Genomic DNA, 19,706 nt, shown 5'->3' on the forward strand with positions numbered 1-19,706 from the left:
CATGTGGAACAGGGACTGTGTCCAACCTTGTACTCACTCAATTGTATGTACTGAGCACTTACTGCATTCAGAGCACTGTAGAGAGAGTATGATACAATAAACAGAAACGCTCCCTGCCCACAATGAGCTCTCAGTTTAGAAGGGGGGAAGACAGACAATATAAATAAATGTTACAGAGGTATACATATGTGCTGTGGGGCTTGGCTGGAGGGGATGAACAAAGGGAGCAAGTCAGGGCAATGGAGAAGGGAGTGGGAGAAGAAGAAAGGGGGGCTTAGTCAGGGAAGGCCTCTTGGAGGAGATGGGCCTTCAGTAAGGCTTTGAAGTGGCGGGGAGTAATTGTCTATTGGATTTGAGGAGGGAGGGACTTCCAAGCCAGAGGCAGGACATGGATGAGGGGTTAGTGGCAAGATAGATGAGATCAGGGCACAGTGAGAAGATTGGCATTAAAGGAACAAAGTGTGAGGGCTGGGTTGTAGTCAGAGAGTAGCGAGAGGCAAGGTGATTGAATGCCTTAGAAGCCAATGGTGAGGAGTTCCTGTTTGATGCAGAGGTGGATGGGCAACCACTGGAGTTTCTTGAGGAGTCGGGAAAGAAGCCCTAAAAGTTTCTGTAGAAAAATGAACTGGGCAGCTGAGTGAAGTATGGACTGGAGTGGAGTGGAGTGAGAAGAGACAGGAGGTTGAGAGGTCAGCAAGGAGGCTGATGTGGTAATTCAGGCAGGATAGAATGAGTGATTGTATTAGCATGGTAGCAGTTTGAATGGTAGGAAAGGGTGGATTTTAGTGATGTTGTGAAGGTGGGACCGACATATCTATCCTATTTATTTTATTTTGTTAGTATGTTTGGTTTTGTTCTCTGTCTCCCCCTTTTAGACTGTGAGCCCACTGTTGGGTAGGGACTGTTTCTATATGTTGCCAATTTGTACTTCCCAAGCGCTTAGTACAGTGCTCTGCACATAGTAAGCGCTCAATAAATACAATTGATGATGATGATGACAGGATTTAGTGATGGATTGAATATGTGGGTTGAATGAGAGAGAGGAGTCAAGGGTAATGCCAAAGTTATGGGCTTGTGAGGCAGGAAGGATAGTGGTGCTGTCTACATTGCTGGGAAAGTCAAGGGGAAGACAGGGTTTGGGAGGGAAGCACTTAGTACAGTGCCTGGCACATATTAAGTGCTTAATACCATAAAAAAAGACACTAGAATAATAGCCTTCCCCAATTAAGCCCTCTTTTCACTGGCTCGCTCTCCTTTCTGTATCGCCTATGCACTTGGATCTGTGACCTCTGGGCATTTGATATTTGCCCCACCCCCAACCCCACAGCACTGAAATACCTATCTTTAAATTATATATTACTTATTCATAGTAATGTCAGCCTCCCCCTCTAGACTGCGAACTACTACTACACTACTACTATAACCCAGCCCGCACACTTTCCTCCTCTAGTGCCAACCTTCTCAGACTGTACCTTCATCTTGTCTGTGTCGCCTCTGACCTCCTGCCCACGTCCTGCCTCTGGCCCGGAACACCCTTCCTCCTCATATTCAACAGACAATTACCCTGCCCACCTTCAAAGCCTTATTGAAGACACATCTCCTCCCTGACTAAGCCCTCTTTTCCTTTTCTTTCACTCCCTTCTGCATCACCCTGACTTGCTCCCTTTATTCATCCCCACTCCCAGCCCCGCAGCACTTAGGTACATATCCGTAATTTATTTTTTGAATGTCTACCTCCCCCGCTAGACTGTAAGCTCATTGTAGGCAGGAAATAAGTCTGGTATATTGTACTTTCCCAGCTTAGTACGGTGCTCTGCACATGGTAAGCGCTCAATAAATGCAATTGACTAACTAAGCTCTACTGGGCAGGAAATGTATCTGTTAATTCTGTTGTACTGTCCCAAGTGCTTAGTACAGTGCTCCACAAACAGACACTCTCAATAATTACCATCGATCGATGGATTGATTGAGACATGCTTCCTGCCCACATAGAGCTTATAGTCTACAGGCGGCAGCCAGGGATCTACCCTCGCCTCACCCTGGGCCCTCCCAATGGGGTCTCCTGCCACCAGGGTGGCATAAATACCACTGAATGATGGATTGCCTCTGTCTCCCCCTCCTAGACTGTGAGCCCATTGTTGGGTAGGGACCATCTCTATATGTTGCCGACTTGTGCTTCCCAAGCACTTAGTACAGTGCTCTGCACACAGTAAGTGCTCAATAAATACGATTGAATGAATGAAGGAATGAATTGCCAAGGCCCTGAAATCAATTCTCTATTTGTGTGGTCTTGCATGCATGTATTTTTGTTGTAGCCCTGTCCGTCTGCACACACGTGTCTGTGGGAGCCTGTGTCGGCCTCTAACTAGGTGGGTCTAGACGTTTCCTGGTTTCTGTGGGAGCCTGTGTTGGCCTGTATGTATCTTTGTTTGCACATACTGGTGTGCATGTGTATGTCTCCTCCCTCCAAACTCATCTTGGTTTCTTGTTTCCTCCTGGCCTCCTTGCCCCATGCTCTCTAACTGCCCCCCCCGCCCCCCCGCCACCATTTTTTAATGGTATTTCTTAAGTGCTTACCATATGCCAGCCCCTGTCCTACACACTGGGGTAGATACAAGCTCATCAAGCTGGGCACCGTCCATTTCCCACACGAGGCTCACAGTCTTAATCCCCAGATGAGGTAACTGAGGCCCAAAGAAGTGAAGAGACTTGCCCGAATTCACGGATCAGACATGCAGGGGAGTCGGAAGTACAAACCAGGTCCTTCTGACTCTATCCACTAGACCATGTTGTCTCTCTATGCCTTTTCCCCACCCCTCTGCACCTCACATCTCATTAATTTTTCTCTCTCCCTCTCTCTTTCTGTTCACCTCTGGTCCTCTCCCCTTGGTCTTTCTGGCTGCTCTAGCCTTGTTCCCCTTGGAGCGACTGGTTTCTGGGGCCGCCTCCCTGCCACTGCTCTGGAGACTCCCCTTTCATTCATTCAATCATATTTATTGAGCACTTACTGTGTGCAGAGTAACCTTCTACTTATTGCCCCATATCCCTCCTACCATTCCTTTCCAAACTCCTTGAACGAGTTGTCTACAAGCACTGCCTAGAATTCCTCAACAACAACTCTCTCCTCGACCCCCTCCAGTCTGGTTTCCGTCCCCTACATGCCACGGAAACTGCCCTCTCAAAGGTCACCAATGACCTCCTGCTTGCCAAATCCAACGGCTGATACTCTGTCCTAATCCTCCTTGACCTCTCAGCTGCCTTTGACACTGTGGACCACCCCCTTCTCCTCAACACGCTATCTGACCTTGGCTTCACAGACTCCATCCTCTCCTGGTTCTCCTCATCTCTCCGGTCGTTCTTTCTCAGTCTCTTTTGCAGGCTCCTCCTCCCCCTCCCATCCTCTTACTGTGGGGGTTCTCCAAGGTTCAGTGCTTGGTCCCCTTCTGTTTTCAATCTACACGCACTCCCTTGGTGACCTCATTCGCTCCCACGGCTTCAACTATCATCTCCACGCTGATGACACCCAGATCTACATCTCTGCCCCTGCTCTCTCCCCCTCTCTCCAGGCTCGCATCTTCTCCTGTCTTCAGGACATCTCCATCTGGATGTCCGCCCGCCACCTAAAGCTCAACATGTCGAAGACTGAACTCCTTGTCTTCCCTCCCAAACCTTGCCCTCTCCCTGACTTTCCCATCTCTGTTGACGGCGCTACCATCCTTCCCGTCTCACAAGCCCGCAACCTTGGTGTCATCCTCGACTCCGCTCTCTCATTCACCCCTCACATCCAAGCCGTCACCAAAACCTGCCGGTCTCAGCTCTGCAACATTGCCAAGATCCGCCCTTTCCTCTCCATCCATACCGCTACCCTGCTCATTCAAGCTGTCATCCTATCCCGTCTGGACTACTGCATCAGCCTTCTCTCTGATCTCCCATCCTCGTGTCTCTCTCTACTTCAATCCATACTTCATGCTGCTGCCCGGATTATCTTTGTCCAGAAACGCTCTGGGCATATTACTCCCCTCCTCAAAAATCTCCAGTGGCTACCAATCAATCTGCGCATCAGGCAGAAACTCCTCACCCTGGGCTTCAAGGCTCTCCATCACCTCGCCCCCTCCTACCTCACCTCCCTTCTCTCCTTCTACAGCCCAGCCCGCACCCTCCGCTCCTCCGCCGCTAGTCTCCTCACCGTACCTCGTTCTCGCCTGTCCCGCCATCGACCCCCGGCCCACATCATCCCCCGGGCCTGGAATGCCCTCCCTCTGCCCATCCGCCAAGCTAGCTCTCTTCCTCCCTTCAAGGCCCTGCTGAGAGCTCACCTCCTCCAGGAGGCCTTCCCAGACTGAGCCCCTTCCTTCCTCTCCCCCTCGTCCCCCTCTCCATCCCCCCTCATCTTACCTCCTTCCCTTCCCCACAGCACCTGTATATATGTATATATGTTTGTACATATTTATTACTCTATTTATTTATTTTACTTGTACATATCTATTCTATTTATTTTATTTTGTTAGTATGTTTGGTTTTGTTCTCTGTCTCCCCCTTTTAGACTGTGAGCCCACTGTTGGGTAGGGACTGTCTCTATATGTTGCCAATTTGTACTTCCCAAGCGCTTAGTACAGTGCTCTGCACATAGTAAAAGCTCAATAAATACGATTGATGATGATGATGCAGAGCACTGTACTAAGCTCTCCTTCCCCATCTTTGTCTTCCCAAGACCAGGATGGAGGGAGGGGAAGGAGAGTGAGTCCCCAACCCAAACAGGTGTGACTCTCTGTCAGCCTGCCAACATGGGTGGACCATGTTGAGGGAGAATCCTCGCCTTCTTCCCTATCGGGCTGGGAGAGCACATATCACATGAACAGCCGGGTCATTTTTCTATAAAAACATTCAGTCCATGTTTCCCCACTCCTTAAGAACCTCTGGTGGATGCCCATCCACCTCTGCATCAAACAAAATGCCTCACCATCGACTTCAAAGCACTCAATTACTTTTCCCCCTCCTACTTCACCTTGCTGCTCTTCTACTACGACCCAGCCCGCACATGTAGCTCCTCTAATGCCTACTCTCTCACTATACCTCGATCTGGTCTATCTCGCTGCTGACTTCTCACCCACATCCTGCCTCCCGCTTCATCTCCAACAGTCACCCTTTAAAGTACTAGATGGGATGGACCAAATGAACAGTGGAGAATAATAATAATGATAATTGTGGTATTTGTTAAGCACTTAGTACATGTCAGGCCCTGTACTAAGCGCTGGGGTAAATACAAGATAATTGGGTTGGACACAGTCCCTGCCCCACATGGGGCTCACAGTCTTAATCCCTATTTTACAGATGATGTAACTGAGACATGGAGAAGTAAAGTGACTTTGCCCAAGGTCACAGAGCAGGCATGTGACAGAGGCGTGAGTAGAGCCCAGGTCCTTCTGACTCCCAGGCCTGTGCGCTATCCACTAGACCATGCTGCTTCTCCCAAGAATAGGCACCCTAGACTTTCTGACCCAAGACACATGCTGTCCCAGGACATGCTGTCCGTGGAGCGTGTCAGCCCAGTGGGGATCATCCTCTGGCATTTCTTGCCTTAAGTTACACACCCGGAGAACTGGATCTACTTTCCCAAGAGACGGAAGTTTAGGAATTTAGAATTGTAAAGTGACATGTGAACGGCTGCCTGTTCCCAAAAAAACTGGTCTTTTTTGGCCTGGCCTGGACAGAGGGCAAAGAGCAATTTCCCCCCACAAATTTTCAGCTCCTGTGAGCTGCCCTTCCCTGTCTTTCCTCAGCCTTGGGGCACTAGGATCTTTCAAAACTCTAGCCCTGTGATCATTCTTGTATTATACTCTCCCAAGTGCTTGGTGTAGCGTTCTCCACAAGGTCAGAGCTCAATAAATACTATTGACTCATTGATTGGTCAAATACACTGAGCGCCCCCTACAGGCCATACGATAAATATCAGCAGGCGGCCATGGTACCTTTCTAGCAGCACCATACGCTCCCTAGTGGTTGACTGGCAGTAGACAATATGGCAATAATTACCATTATTATTATTACTATTAATAATAATAATAGTAATAATGACAATTATTAAGCGCATACTATGTGAAAAGCACTGTTCTAAGCTCTGGGGAGGTTACAAGGTGATCAGGTTGTCCCAAGGGGGCTCACAGTCTTCATCCCCATTTTACAGATGAGGTAACTGAGGCCCAGAGAAGTTAAGTGACTTGCCCAAAGTCACACAGCTGACAATTGGCAGGATTTGAACCCATGACCTCTGACTCCCAAGCCCGGGTTCTTTCCACTGAGCCACGCTGCTTCTCACAGGATGGAGAAATTTCCGTTGTTCTACCTGATCAGTCAATTAATCAACCGTATTTATTGAACGCTTACTGTGCAAAGAGCACTGTACTAAATGCTTTGGATAGTATAACATAAGAGAGCATACTGTACTCCCCCATACGCTTAGTACAGTGATCTGCATGCAGTAAGAGCTCAATAAATACCATCGGTCAACTGACTGATTGATCTCTCCCCCTCTAGACTGCATGCTCTTTATGGGCAGGGAATATGTCTACCACCTTTGGTGTATTGTAATAATAATAATAATGGTATTTGTTAAGAGCTTACTATATGCCGAGCACTGTTCTAACTGCTGGGGTAGATACAAGGTCATCAGATTGTCCCCCATGGGGCTCACAGTCTTAATCCCCATTTTCCAGAGGAGGGAACTGAGGCCCAGAGAAGTCAAGTGACTTGCCTAAAGTCACACAGTTGATCAGTGGCGGAGCCGAGATTAGAACCCATGACCTCTGACTCCCAAGCCTGGGCTCTTTCCACTAAGCCACACTGCTTGTACTCAAACATACTCTTAGTACAATGCTCTGCACACAGTAAGCACTCAATAAATACAATTGATTGACTTATTGACAGTGGAAGTTGCCCCTCAGAGCCCGCCACGTTTTCCACAACCCTCCTCTCCCGGGTTCTAATCCCCGCTCCACCATTTGCCTGCTGTGTGACCTCAGGCAAGTTACTTCACTTCTCTGGGCCTAGGTCTCCTCATATGTACATGGGGATTCAATGCCTGTTCTCCCTCCCTCTTAGACTATGAGCCCCGCAAGGGAGAGGGACTGTATCCAACTTGAATTATTTTGAATCAGCCCCTCAGCACTTACGTGATCCATAAGAAAATGGGGTAAATCGGGTAAATCCATACCCGATTTACTTCTACAGATGTCTGTCTCCTCCTCTAAACTATAGGTGCATTGTAGGCATGGGATGTGTAAGCTTGTTGTGAGCAGGGAATGTATCTTTTTATTGTTGTACTGTACTCTCCCAAGGGCTTAGCACAGTGCTCTGTACACAGTAAGTGCTCGAAAAATACGACTGAATGAATACCAACTCTGTTACATTGTACACTCCCAAATGCTTATTACAGTGCTCGGCGCACAGTAACTGCTTAATAAATATGACTGATCATTCATTCATTCAGTCATATTTATTGAGCACTTACTGTGTGCAGAGCACTGTACTATGCACTTGGGAGAGTCCATAGAGCAACAAACAGACCCATTGCCTGCCCACAAAGAGCTCACAATCTAGAGGGGGAGGCAGACATTAATATACATAAATAAAAAATAAATAAATTACATATATATGTGTGTGCTTTGGGGATGGGAGGGAGGATGAATGAAGGGGGTGATGCAGAAAGGAGCGGGAGAAGAGTACAAGAGGGCTTAATCAGGTGGGCCTTCAATAAGGCCTTGAGGTGGGGTGAGCAATTATCGATTGATCTACCCCAGTTCAGTATTTACCACACAGTAAGCTCTTAACAAATCCCACAATTATTATTATTATTACCACTGTCCTCCCTCTCCCCATCCCTGTGACTCATCCCAGTGGGTGGTCAGGATGAGCCTGTGCCCTGCCTACCCTCTCCCTTGCCAAGCCTCTGTGTGGACCAGACTGAGCTCGTTGGTGACCTGGTTAGGGTGTTGAAGGGAGAGGAAGGCAGAGGCTGGTTGGGAGCCCTTCGCCCATGCCCTGCCTCTGGCCTCGAATGCCCTCCCTCTTCTTATCCGACAGATGATCACTCTCCCCACCTTCAAAGCCTTATTGAGGGCACATCTCCTCCAAAAAGCCTTCCCTGACTAAGCCCTCTAATGCCAACCTACTCACTGGACCTCAATCCCATCTATCTCACTGCCAACCTCTCACCTGTATCCTGCTTCCGGCCTAGAACACCCTCCCTCTTCATATCTGCCAGACGATCGCTCGCCCCTCCTTCAAAGTCTTACTGAAGGCACAACTCCTCCAAGATGTCTTCCCCGACTCATTTCTTCTTCTCCCTTCTGTGTCACCCTTGCACTTGGATTCGCTCCCATTATCCTCGGCCACCCAGCACTTATGTCTATACCTGTAATTTTTATGTATTCCTATTACCGTCAGTTTCCCCTCTATTGTCCTCTCCCAAGCACTTTGTGCAGTGCTCTGCACACAGTAAGCACTTAATAAATATGAGTGATTGATTCAGTCGTATTTATTGAACACTTACTGTGTGCAGAACACTGTACGAAGCGCTTGGAAAGTACAATTCAGCAATTGATTCCCAGCCCCACAGCGAGGCTCACCCTCAGACATTGCTCGGTGACTTCACCGCACACAGACGTCAAATAAACTCCTGTTGCATTTCTCAGCGGAACCCCCTCTCCTTACCACCACTGTCCTCTCCCCATTTACTTCTGGATTGGCACACCCCTGCCAAAGGGGACCCAGGCACGAGCAAACTGAATGACAGAACATGGCCCTATCCCAAGAGGCTCCGACTCCCCATCTACCAGACCAAAGTCTGGCCCTTGGAATTCACCAGGAAAGGAGAGTGGCCCCTCTTGCCTCACTCCCCACCCAGGGGGCCTGTCTTCCCCACTCAAGCGATTGCATTTATTCAGCGCTCACTGTGTGCAGAGCACTCTACTAAGCACTTGGGAGAGTTTGCCGTAAACTCATTAAGCACTTATTATGTGTCAAACACTGTTTTAAGCGCTGGGGTAGGTATAAGTTAATTGGGTCATACACAGTTCCTGTCCCACATGGGGCTCACAGTCTTAAGTCTAGATTGTAAACTCATTGTAAGCAGGGAATATGTCAGTTATATTGTTATATTGTACTCTCCTCAGTGCTTAGTACAGTGTTCTGCATACAGTAAGTGCTCAATAAATACAACTGACTGACTGAGGTAGAACGGATATCGAATCCCCATTTTACATTTGAGGAAACTGAGGCCCAGAGAAGTTAAGTGATTTGCCCAAGGTCACACAGGAAGCAATTGGCAGAGCTGGGATTATTATTATTATTACTACTACTATTACTAATAATAATGGTATTTGTTAAGTGCTTACTATGTGACATGCGCTGTTGTAAGCACTGGGGTGGACACAAGCAAATTGGCTTGGACACAATCCCTGTCCCACATGGGGCTCCCAGTCATAATCCCCATTTTAAAGGTAACTGAGGCCCAGAGAAGTGACTTACCCAAGGTCATCCAGCAGATACATGGCAGAGCCGGGACTAGACCCCAGGTCCTCTGACTCCTAGGTCCGGGCCCTTTCCACTAGGGCACTAACAGAGAAGCACAGAGAAGCAGCGTGGCTCAGTGGAAAGAGCCCGGGCTTTGGAGTCAGAGGTCATCGGTTCAAATCCCGGCTCTGCCAATTGTCAGCTGTGTGACTCTGGGAAAGTCACAACTTCTCAGGGCCTCAGTTACCTCATCTGTAAAATGGGGATTAACACTGTGAGCCCCCCATGGGACAACCTGATCACCTTGTAACCTTCCCAGCACTTAGAACAGTGCTTTGCACTTAGTAAGCGCTTAATAATTGCCAATATAAAAAAAAACAGAGCTGGTAGACACGCTCGCTGCCCGCTCACTGCAGAAACTCACAATGGTTATATTGATCACATCCTTGACGAAGGCAATGGCTTTGTCTGGCTCAAACCTGCAGGTTCCATTCTGCAGAAAACAGGAATCGACAGTCAGCCTGGGCTGGTTCGGGCCCTCCACCATCCCACCCGGCGGCCCGAGGCCTGTGCCTTACCTTGGCTTGGTAGGGATAGCTCTCTTCTCCCATTATGCCTTTGTTGTAAAAGATATACTCGTATGCTTGGCTCGGGAGTCCCCTGTGAAGCGATGTTGGCAACAATAAATGAGTTGCGGGTGGGACTAGAGCCAATGTTGGCCATGTGGATCACCTGCCTGGGGAACCCCCACCCCACCCCCTCACCCGGCCCCTAAACTGAGTCTGCCATGAGGTACTAGGTTCATAAGTAAAGACAGAGGGGTACGCAGGCTATCCATCTGCCACTGGCACACTCCCTCCCCTTCCCCTGATCCAGACTGGAATGGCAGGGTGGGTTCCCGGCTTTTATTCCTTCTGAAGCAGGAGCAGTTGGGAAGGACCAAGGGAGCGGAAAAGTGGGGAGCTGGGGGGTCCAAGCTCCCCATTCCCCCTCTACACATGCCCAAGTTCCTCCCCTGCCCAGCAGGGACACAGACAGAAACACCAGCAGATGGGCTTTGGCTTGGGTGGGGGGAACCCCAGGAAATTTGGGGGCCTGAGCACAAGCCAATCTGGCTCTCGTAGGGACCACGCTGACCACCTTCTGTCCAATCTAGTCACAGTGACCCCCTTCTGTCAAATATTGTCACCCAGGACAGAACACCCACTTGGGCCCTCATGCCAAAGTCATCTGAGGCACCGAGGGTGACGCTCTGGCTTTCAGGAAGGTGGATCTGGGGGTCTGAGAGGAGAGCTCGGGGCTGGGTAATCGAGCCACTTCCGTCCCTCAGATCTCCACACCCCGGGGCCAGGCTGGTCCCAGGCCATGACAATCCTCTGGGCTGACCCAAGCCAGCAAGTCACCTCAGCAGAAGAAACTTCCGCTCTTCAAACCTCCTTTCCTCCACCCCACCCTGCCGGCCCACCAGCTCCGGCTGGTCTCAAAGAAAGCTGGCCCCTGCCCCGGGAAGGGACTCCCAGCCGGCGATGGGGCAAGGAGCCGGGGGTAGCCATGGGCACAGTGTGCTTTCTGACCTCCCTCCTCCCTGGCGTGCCCCTGCCCACCTGCCCACCTGCCCTTCCCCCCCCACCTCACCCGTTACACCCGTGGTTGTTGAAGTTCTGAGCACAGTCCACCAGCTGCTGCTCCGCCTGCAGAAATTGGGGCCGGACAACCAGAGAAGCGGGATCATGAGTTCCAGAGGATGATAATAATAATAATAATAATAATAACAATAATAATAATGGCATTTATTAAGCACTTACTCTATGCAAAGCACTGTTCTAAGTGCTGGGGAGGTTACAAGGTGATCAGGTTGTCCCATGGGGGGCTCACAGTCTTCATCCTCATTTTACAGATGAGGGAACTGAGGCACAGAGAAGTGAAGTGACTTGCCCAAAGTCACACAGCTGACAATTGGCAGAGCCGGGATTTGAACCCATGACCTCTGACTCCAAAGCCCGGGCTCTTTCCACTGAGCCATGCTGCTTCTCATATGGGAGGATGGGTGAGAGGCGGTCAGAGAACCTGAACCCAGAACCTGCCAACCTGGCCTCCCTGGTCAATCCTACCTGGGAATTCTGGGGCAGCAGCAGATGGCGGGAGGCTGGTGGCAGGTGAAGGGAAAAGGAAAAAGGGCCATCTCTCTTCTTTTTTTGGGGTATTTGTTAGGTGCTTACTTTGTGCCAAGCACAGTGGTAGATACAAGCTAATCAAGTAGAACACAGTCCACATGGGGCTCACAATCTTAATCCCCATTTTCCAGATGAGGTAAATAAGGCCCAGAGAAGTCAAGTGACTTGGTCAAGGTCACACAGCAGAGAAGGGAAGGAGCCAGGATTAGAACCCAGGTCCTTCTGACTTTCAGGCCCAGGAACTCAAGAAGTGCCTTATCAAACCTGGAAGAGGGTAACAGTCACATGGTATTAGAGACCCCTCCCAATCTAGCCCGACATAACTGATAACCCTGAGACAAGCTTGAGAAGCAGGATGACCTAGTGGATAGAGCCCAGGCCTGGGAGTCAGAAGGACCTGGGTTCTAATTCTGGCTCCACCACTTATGTGCTGTGGGACCTTGGGCAAATTGCTTCACTTCTCTGGGGCTAGTTACCTCATTTGTAAAATGGGAATTAAGACCTGGAGCCCTATGTGGGACAGGGACTGTGTCCAACCCGATTATCTTGTGTTCCACCCAGTTTGCTTGTATCTACCCCAGCACTTTGTACAGTGCTTGGCACATAGTAAGCGCTTAACAATTACCGCAGTTATTATTATCCTGCATCTACCCCAGTGCTTAGAAGAGAGAGAGAGAGAGAGAGAGAGAGAGAGAGAGAGAGAGAGAGAGAGAGAGAGAGAGAGAGAGAATGCTCCAGAGCTGAGCATTTTAGCTGGGGAAAAGAGCCATCTGAGCCAGGGCGGGAAAATGGAACCAATCAATTAATCAATCAGTGGTATTTACTGAGCTCTTACTGTGTGTGTAGAGCACTGTACTAAGCAGTTGGGAGAGTACAATAGAACTGAGTTGGTAGACTCGTTCCCTGCCCACAACGAGCTTACAGTCTAAAGGGGGAGATAGACAGTCATAGAAATAATCAACGATATTTATTGAGCGCTGTGTACAGAGTGCTGTATTAAGAGCTTGGGAGAGTACAATAGAACAGAGATGGTAGACACATTCCCTGCCCACAACGAGGTTCCAGTCTAGAGGGGCACCAGGGTAAGATGTATCTTACCAGAGTCAGGAGATTCCCTGTGGCTATGGCAACTGCAGACTCTAGTCCGCCAGTAGTGGAGAAGGTCCAGCAACTGCCACATCCGCCCTAAAGTGCAGTGAAATCCAAGAAAAGTCAGTTAGGCTCAGGAGCACAGAATTTAGGTTTTAATAATGCAAATTACCCGTTGACTCATTAACCAGATGCGTTTAATTCGAGTGCTTTTTGGCCCAGTTCAGCGTCGAAAAGGCTGGAAAGTGTTCGGCTGAGACAATGCAGTGGGTTTTGTGTGAGATTGTCATTAGGTCTACCTTCCAAGGGGCCAGGAGTCAGCTGAGGCGACTGAATTCTAAACTCCCTGAGGACAGGAGCACTCTTCCTCCCCATCACCCCCTCACCCCCGCCCTACCTCCTTCCCCTCCCACAGCACTTGTATATATTTGTACAGATTTATTACTCTATTTATTGTACATGTACATATTTACTATTCTATTTATTTTGTTAATGATGTGCATACAGTTATAATTCTATTTGTTCTGACAATTTTGACACCTGTCTGCATGTTTTGTTGTCTGCCTCCCCATTCTAGACTGTGAGCCCATTGTGGGGTAGGGACCATCTCTATATGTTGCTGACGGACTGCCCAAGCACTTAGTACAGTGCTCTGCACACAGTAAGCGCTCAATAAATATGATTGAATGAATGAATGAATGAATGAGTGCAGTGGGGTACTCAAACAAGGGGGTTCCCACGACCCTGGGAAGAAAGGATGGGAGGCGGGGGCAACTGGGAACATTTTAGGTCTTCCCTCCAAGGCGCTCCATGTCTCCAAATGCCCCGCTGTCTCCCTTTCAATCAATCAATCAATCAATGGTGTTGTTTGTGCTGTGTGCACAGCACTGTACTAAGCACTCGGGAGGGGATGATACGACAGAGTTGGTAGGCATGTCTCCTACCCACAATGAGCTTCCATCCTGAGATGCCTACAGCTCAGCCCTAACAAATACCTGCCTCATTTCTAATTTACTGCCCTCAATATTTCAACCATGCTTCTCTCTACGAGGTTGTGAGGAGCACGAGGCAAATATGGGCGTGAAAGGCAGAGTCCATTTTAAGGCTTGTGCCGGGTGTCCGAGGATGACTAATTCTGGGAAGTGGATTTTTTTTTTTTGCCTGAACAGTTTGGATTGTTCACCTAAAAAGCTCCCAGTTTTATGGAATTGCATAAGCATGTGGGGGGAGGGAAAGGTGGGGAGCTTAAGAGGAGGGGGAGAAGGGGGGCCCCATTTCCTCTTCTTCTACTCCCTCCTGCATCCCCGCCCCTGCACTTGGATTTGCTCCCTTTATTCACCCCTCCTTCAGCCCCACAGCATTTACATACACATCCAATACTTATATTAATGTCCATCTCCCTCTCTAGCCTGGAAGTTCGATGATAATAATAATAATAATGTATTTGTTAAGAGCTTATTATGTGTCAAGCACTGCTGCAAGAGCTGGGGCAGAATACAAGCTAATCAGGTTGAATGCAGTCTCTGTCCCCCAAAGGGCTCACAATCTTAACCCCCATTTTGCAGATGAGGAAAATGAGGCATGGAGAAGTTAAGTGACTTCCCCAAGGTCACACAGCAGACAAGAGGTGGAGCCAGAATTAAAACCCAGGTCCTTCTGACTCCCAGGCCTGTGCTCTTATCTACTAGGCCAGGGAATGTGTCTAACAACTGTTGTATTGTACTCTCCCTAGTGCTTAGTAAGGTGTTCTGCACACAGTAAGCACTCAGTAAATATGATTGATTGATTGTATGAAACCAGGTCTGCCCACCCATTGATCAAGTGAGCTAGCTACCCAAAGGCTTTCAGTTAGAAGTATTGATAGGGCATGGGCCTGGGAGTCCAAAGGACCTGGGTTTTAATGCTGGCTCTGCCACTTATCTGCTGTGTGACCTTGGGCAAGTCACTTCACATCTCTGAGCCTCAGTTACCTCATTTGTAAAATGTGTAAATGTTATTTTCTTTCTTCTTTTTCCTTTCTCTCTCTTCATGTGGGACATGGACTTTGTCCCACAGTGCTTAGTACAGTGCCTGCACATAGTAAGCTCTTAACAAATACCACTATTTGAAAAAATATGACTTGACCTTAGGCAAGTCACTTAACTTTTCTGGGCCTCGGTAGGCTCATCTGTAAAATGTGTAAAATGTTATTTTCTAGCTGCTTCTTGCTTTAATTATCATTCATTCTCTCTTTCTCTCTCACTCACTCTCCAACCTGATTAGCTTGCATTTATCCCAGGGCTTAGTATAGTGCCTGGCAAATAGTAAGAGCTTAACAAATACTATTAAAAAAAAAGAAGCGTTTCACGGAGGAGCCAGTTTTCCCAGGAGGGGCTTCCCTCGTAGTAGTCAGTCAGTCAGTCAACCATATTTATTGAGTGCTTACTGTGTGCAGAGCACTCTACTAAGCACTTGGGAGAGTACAGTAGAATAATATAACAGTCCAAGGACGCACAAACTCCAGGGCCCAACTGTTGGCAGTTTGGACTCAGCTTCACCAGCTTTCTGCTGGTGAATTTCGTTTTGCAGGTGTGAGTGGTGGTCTCCCTGTGTCTTCCCAACCTCTCTCCAGGGTTTATGGCCCCTGCCCCAGGATCAACTACCCCCACAGGAAGTGGGTGGCCCAGTTAGCCAACCCTGGAATCAGCTGGTCGACTTGGGAAGGAAATTCAATCTGGGCCAGGAGGAAGAGATCCACTGGGACATGGAAAACGAAGGAAACTGGAACACAATAAGGCTCTTGGGCTATTGCTGTCCCAAGATCCTTTGCACCAACTGTCCCTTCTAGACAAGTCCTTGATAACTTGGCTCCCATTCTAGAATGAGGTTATTTCTGAAAATCCCAGGAAAATGGTTTCTCCCAAGAATTCCTACCTGGTTTTTCACCGGAGAGACAAAATTTCCTTTTTTCCTCCAGTCCACAAAGTCTGGGTAGGGGCCAGTGCCTTTTAAGTAGTTCCCCTTAGTAGCGGAACAATTCTGGAACAACAAAACATCTCTTTCAGGAAGAAAAAAAAAGAGCTTTTCATTTTAAGGACCTCCACGGGCCCCAGAACATAACTTTAGTTTAATGAATTGGACCACAATTGCACAATAGAGAAAATCAACCTAGACAATCGCTAGAGCTAGCAGCCTCTTCTCCCGACTATACTGACTTTCCCCTGATCCCCTGCGTTCTTTGACAGGAAGTCCTGAATCAGTTTGCTCTGCCAGGGGTCAGTCAGCATCCCTGGCTTATTGAGTCAACAACAACGGGGATGGGGAGAGTTCCGAATGATTTCAAGAAAATATCTCCTAATAAAAATAGAAAAAGAAGAGTAAAATTATCATTCCTGGACTTGCCTTCAACAGATGTCTTCTTGCTTCACCAACACAAGTCAGAGGACCTGTCCTAATCCCAGCTCCATCACTTGTGTGCTGTAGGCTTTTGGGAATTTTCTGTGCCTCAGTTACCTCATCTGTAAAATGGGGATTAAACCCTTCTCTCTCCAACTTATACTGTGAGCCCCATGTTGCGACAGGAACTGGGTCCAACCTGATTATCTTTTACCTACCTCAATGGTTGGTATGGTGCCTGTGTCCCAAGGTGACCCCGGGGTACCCATCATTTCAAGGTCAAATGCTATCTTCGTACTGCCTGAGCCATTAAGGTGGAACTCAGAAGTATGGATGGAATACCGCCCCAGAACCAAAACTGCTAGATTGACAGCCCAAGCCAGGAATATAGAAGGTGTCCTTCGCCCCTGTGCCAATCAAATTAGGTATGGAGGAGGAGGGAGGGAGGAGATTGGATAAACTGAAGCCGGATGCTGGAATAGCCTAGGAGCACAGGTGATAAATCTCTGCGGGCTCTATCCTCCTGTGCAGTGGATTGAGGCTTGCAGCAGCTCTGCCCAGAGCAGAAGATGCGCGCTCTGTCTGCACCGTGAGAAGCCGTGGGATAGATGAGTGTCCCGTCCTGCTGAACACCTGTGGGGCTGGAAGCCAGGTGCTTCACCATGGGTGTGAAAGGCATACGTGGATTCCTCCCGAATGGGAAGTGCACATGGGTGGGAGTTAGCCGCCTCACCACTTGCGAACAAACCATAAGTGAATTACGCATGGGTGGGACCTGGGGGGTTTTCCACGTGTGAGTAACACATAAGTATATTCCTCACAATAGGGAAGTTCTAATATCATTAAATAATCATGTTCCTCCCGAAAGGGAAGTTCAATTCACTGCACCTAAAATTATTTTATTATTTCACTGCATCCAAAATAATCAAATAATTCAGTCTTCTGCATCCAAAATACTCAAATCATTCAATTCACCTCGCAGACTAAATTTTGTATAAAACTCAGCCTTTCCATCACCGGTCTCTCTCTCTTTTGCCGCATCAATTGTCAAATGAACCTGTCCCAGGGAGACGGGTGATAGCCTGGCACACATTAAGTGCTTAACAAGTACCATAAAACACCCCAAAACAAAATGAAGAAAGCCAGAACAATACATACTGTTATTTTTTTTTTGGTTTTGTTTCTCTCTCTCTCTGTATATATGTGTGTGTGTGTATATATATATAATCTATATATCTAGGTAATAGGTATTTAGGTAATAGGTAAATACACCCACATTTATAAATGATTGGTGACCTAGAGCAGCAATGCAGGTTCAGTGATGACCCACTGAAGTTTCTGTGATAGGCTGGCCACCCATAAATCCATCCAACCCACCTTTAACTTACTGTTGTCCCTGCATAACTTCCTGAAGAATTCACATATATAATTCAGGAAGTTGCACAGGGATATACATGTGTTTGTAAGTGTGTGTATTCCTGTGCAACTTCCTGAAGAATTCACACATTTATAATATATACTATATATTATACATAATGTTTGTGTGATCACCTATATACTGTATTAATAAAATAATATGATATATAGGTGAATCCACACTCACACCCAAACACACATTCTTCAGGAAGAAGTGCTGAAGTGCCTATCATGGAAATTTTCATGGTCCATCTCTGAGCTTGTATTGCTGCCCAGGGTCAGCAATCTTTCCCTATAGCCAAGGGTAAAAGGCAGTTCTCCACAACAACCCTCTTCGGTCCCTCTGCTTGCTCTGGATATCATGGACCGCCTCCTCCTCCTCCTCCTCCTCCTCCTCCAACACCCTCTCAGATCTCGGGATTGCTGACACAGTATGATCCTGGTTCCCCTCCTACATCCTGACCCGACTTTCTCAGTTTCACTCCCAAACCACAGCAGATGAAGGAAGTCCTCGTGCTGTGAGAGATGGGATTTCCCATGTGGCTCAAATGAGAGAATGTACTCAGGGCGGGGCGGGTGAAAGACGACTTTCAGACAGCAGAAGTCTGTCCCAGCTCCGTCAGCCCTGGTGGCCTGCCCACGGGAAACCACTTAGAGGCAGGATGAGTTGGGAAATCATCGAAATGGAAAGAAGAAAAGCAGTGTGGCCTAGTGGGAAGAGCACAGACCTGGGAGTCAGAGGACCTAGGTTCAAATCCCAGATCTGCCACTTGTCTGCTGTGTGACCTTGGGCAAGTCACTTCACTTCTTTAGGTCTCAGTTCTCCTGTTGTCCCTCCTACTTAGACTGTGGGTCCCATGTGAGACAGGGGCTGTGTCCACTCGAGGCTGAGGTGAGCCAGCTTTGTAGGTCCCGGAGGGAAAACCGAGCCTTTTGTGATTCTGGGGAGGAATTTCACTCATTACTGGAACCCCAAGTCGGGCAATGGGTCCTCAGAGGGGTTCTTCCCGAGGGAGAGTCAGGGAACCCTACGGGGCTTCCTGCAGGAGGAGCAACAGCAGCAGTCCACCCTCTCTTCTCTCTGTGGTCCTACGGGGAGCTCATTTTACCTTGGCAGTGGCAGTGGGAAGGAAGGTGGGGGTTGGGGGAATGGCTCCTGGGAATAGAACCCAGGCCAAATGATTCCCAGCGCTGTGCTCTTTCCGCTAGGCCTTGCCAAGTGCCTTGGGGCTGCTCTTGGAGGCTGTCCTGGGTTGGCTGGGTCCAGGAATTCTCCTCGGGTCCACATCGCTGGCTCAGTCTAGGACTGACTTCAACCCCATCGGACAGATCTCTCGATCAATCAGTAGGATTTCTTGAGCACTGAATGTGTGCAGAGCACTGGACTAAGTGCTTGGAGTAATACAACTGAGCTGGGCTCCTCTGATGGTTATGGGTTCTGGTAGCCGCCCCCACCAACCTTTTTTAAATGGTATTTTTTAAAAACTTACTATGTGGCAGGCACTGGGATAGATATAAGCTAATCAGGCCAGACTCAGGCCATGTCCCACATGGGGCTCACAGTCTTCATCCCCATTTTACAGATGAGATAGTTGAGACACAGGAAAGTTAAGTGATTTGCCTAAGGTCACACAGAAGACAAGTGGTGAAGCCAGGATTAGAACCAACTCCCAGGCCTGGGCTCTTTCCTAAGGGCAGAAGCAGCCTCTAAGCTCATTATGGGCAGACTCTAAACTCATTATGGTCAGGGAATGTGTCTGCTAATTCTGTTGGATTGTCCCCTCCCAAGCACTTAGTACAGTGCTCTGCTCACAGTAAGTGCTCACTAAATACAATTGACCACTCACCTTACCTCCTTCCCCTCCCCACACCACCTGTACATATGTATATATGTTTGTATGTATTTATTACTCTATTTATTTTATTTGTACAAATTTATTCTATTTATTTTATTTTGTTAATATGTTTTGTTTCGTGGTCTGTCTCCCCCTTCTAGACTGTGAGCCCACTACTGGGTAGGGACCGTCTCTATATGTTGCCAACTTGTACTTCCCAAGTGCTTAGTACAGTGCTCTGCACACAGTAAGCGCTCAATAAATACAATTGAATGAATCTGGGCTCTCCAGGGGCAAGGCGAGGGGA

The 19,706-nt window shown here is 48.3% G+C and overlaps 1 protein-coding gene across 1 annotated transcript in view; it reads right to left on the reverse strand.

The window, feature by feature from the left end:
* Positions 1-19,706, reverse strand: part of CTSH (cathepsin H) — a 44,566-nt gene that overhangs the window by 11,744 nt on the left and 13,116 nt on the right. Inside the window, exons 5-9 of the mRNA XM_038767591.1 lie at positions 15,687-15,791; positions 12,783-12,869; positions 11,146-11,201; positions 10,089-10,170; positions 9,935-10,003 (exon numbers count right to left, since the gene is read on the reverse strand). Coding sequence (XP_038623519.1) covers positions 9,935-10,003; positions 10,089-10,170; positions 11,146-11,201; positions 12,783-12,869; positions 15,687-15,791 — 399 coding nt within the window. The remainder of the gene's footprint in view (positions 1-9,934; positions 10,004-10,088; positions 10,171-11,145; positions 11,202-12,782; positions 12,870-15,686; positions 15,792-19,706) is intronic.

The sequence above is a fragment of the Tachyglossus aculeatus genome, chromosome 26, assembly GCF_015852505.1.
Source record: "Tachyglossus aculeatus isolate mTacAcu1 chromosome 26, mTacAcu1.pri, whole genome shotgun sequence".
Taxonomy (NCBI): domain Eukaryota; kingdom Metazoa; phylum Chordata; class Mammalia; order Monotremata; family Tachyglossidae; genus Tachyglossus; species Tachyglossus aculeatus.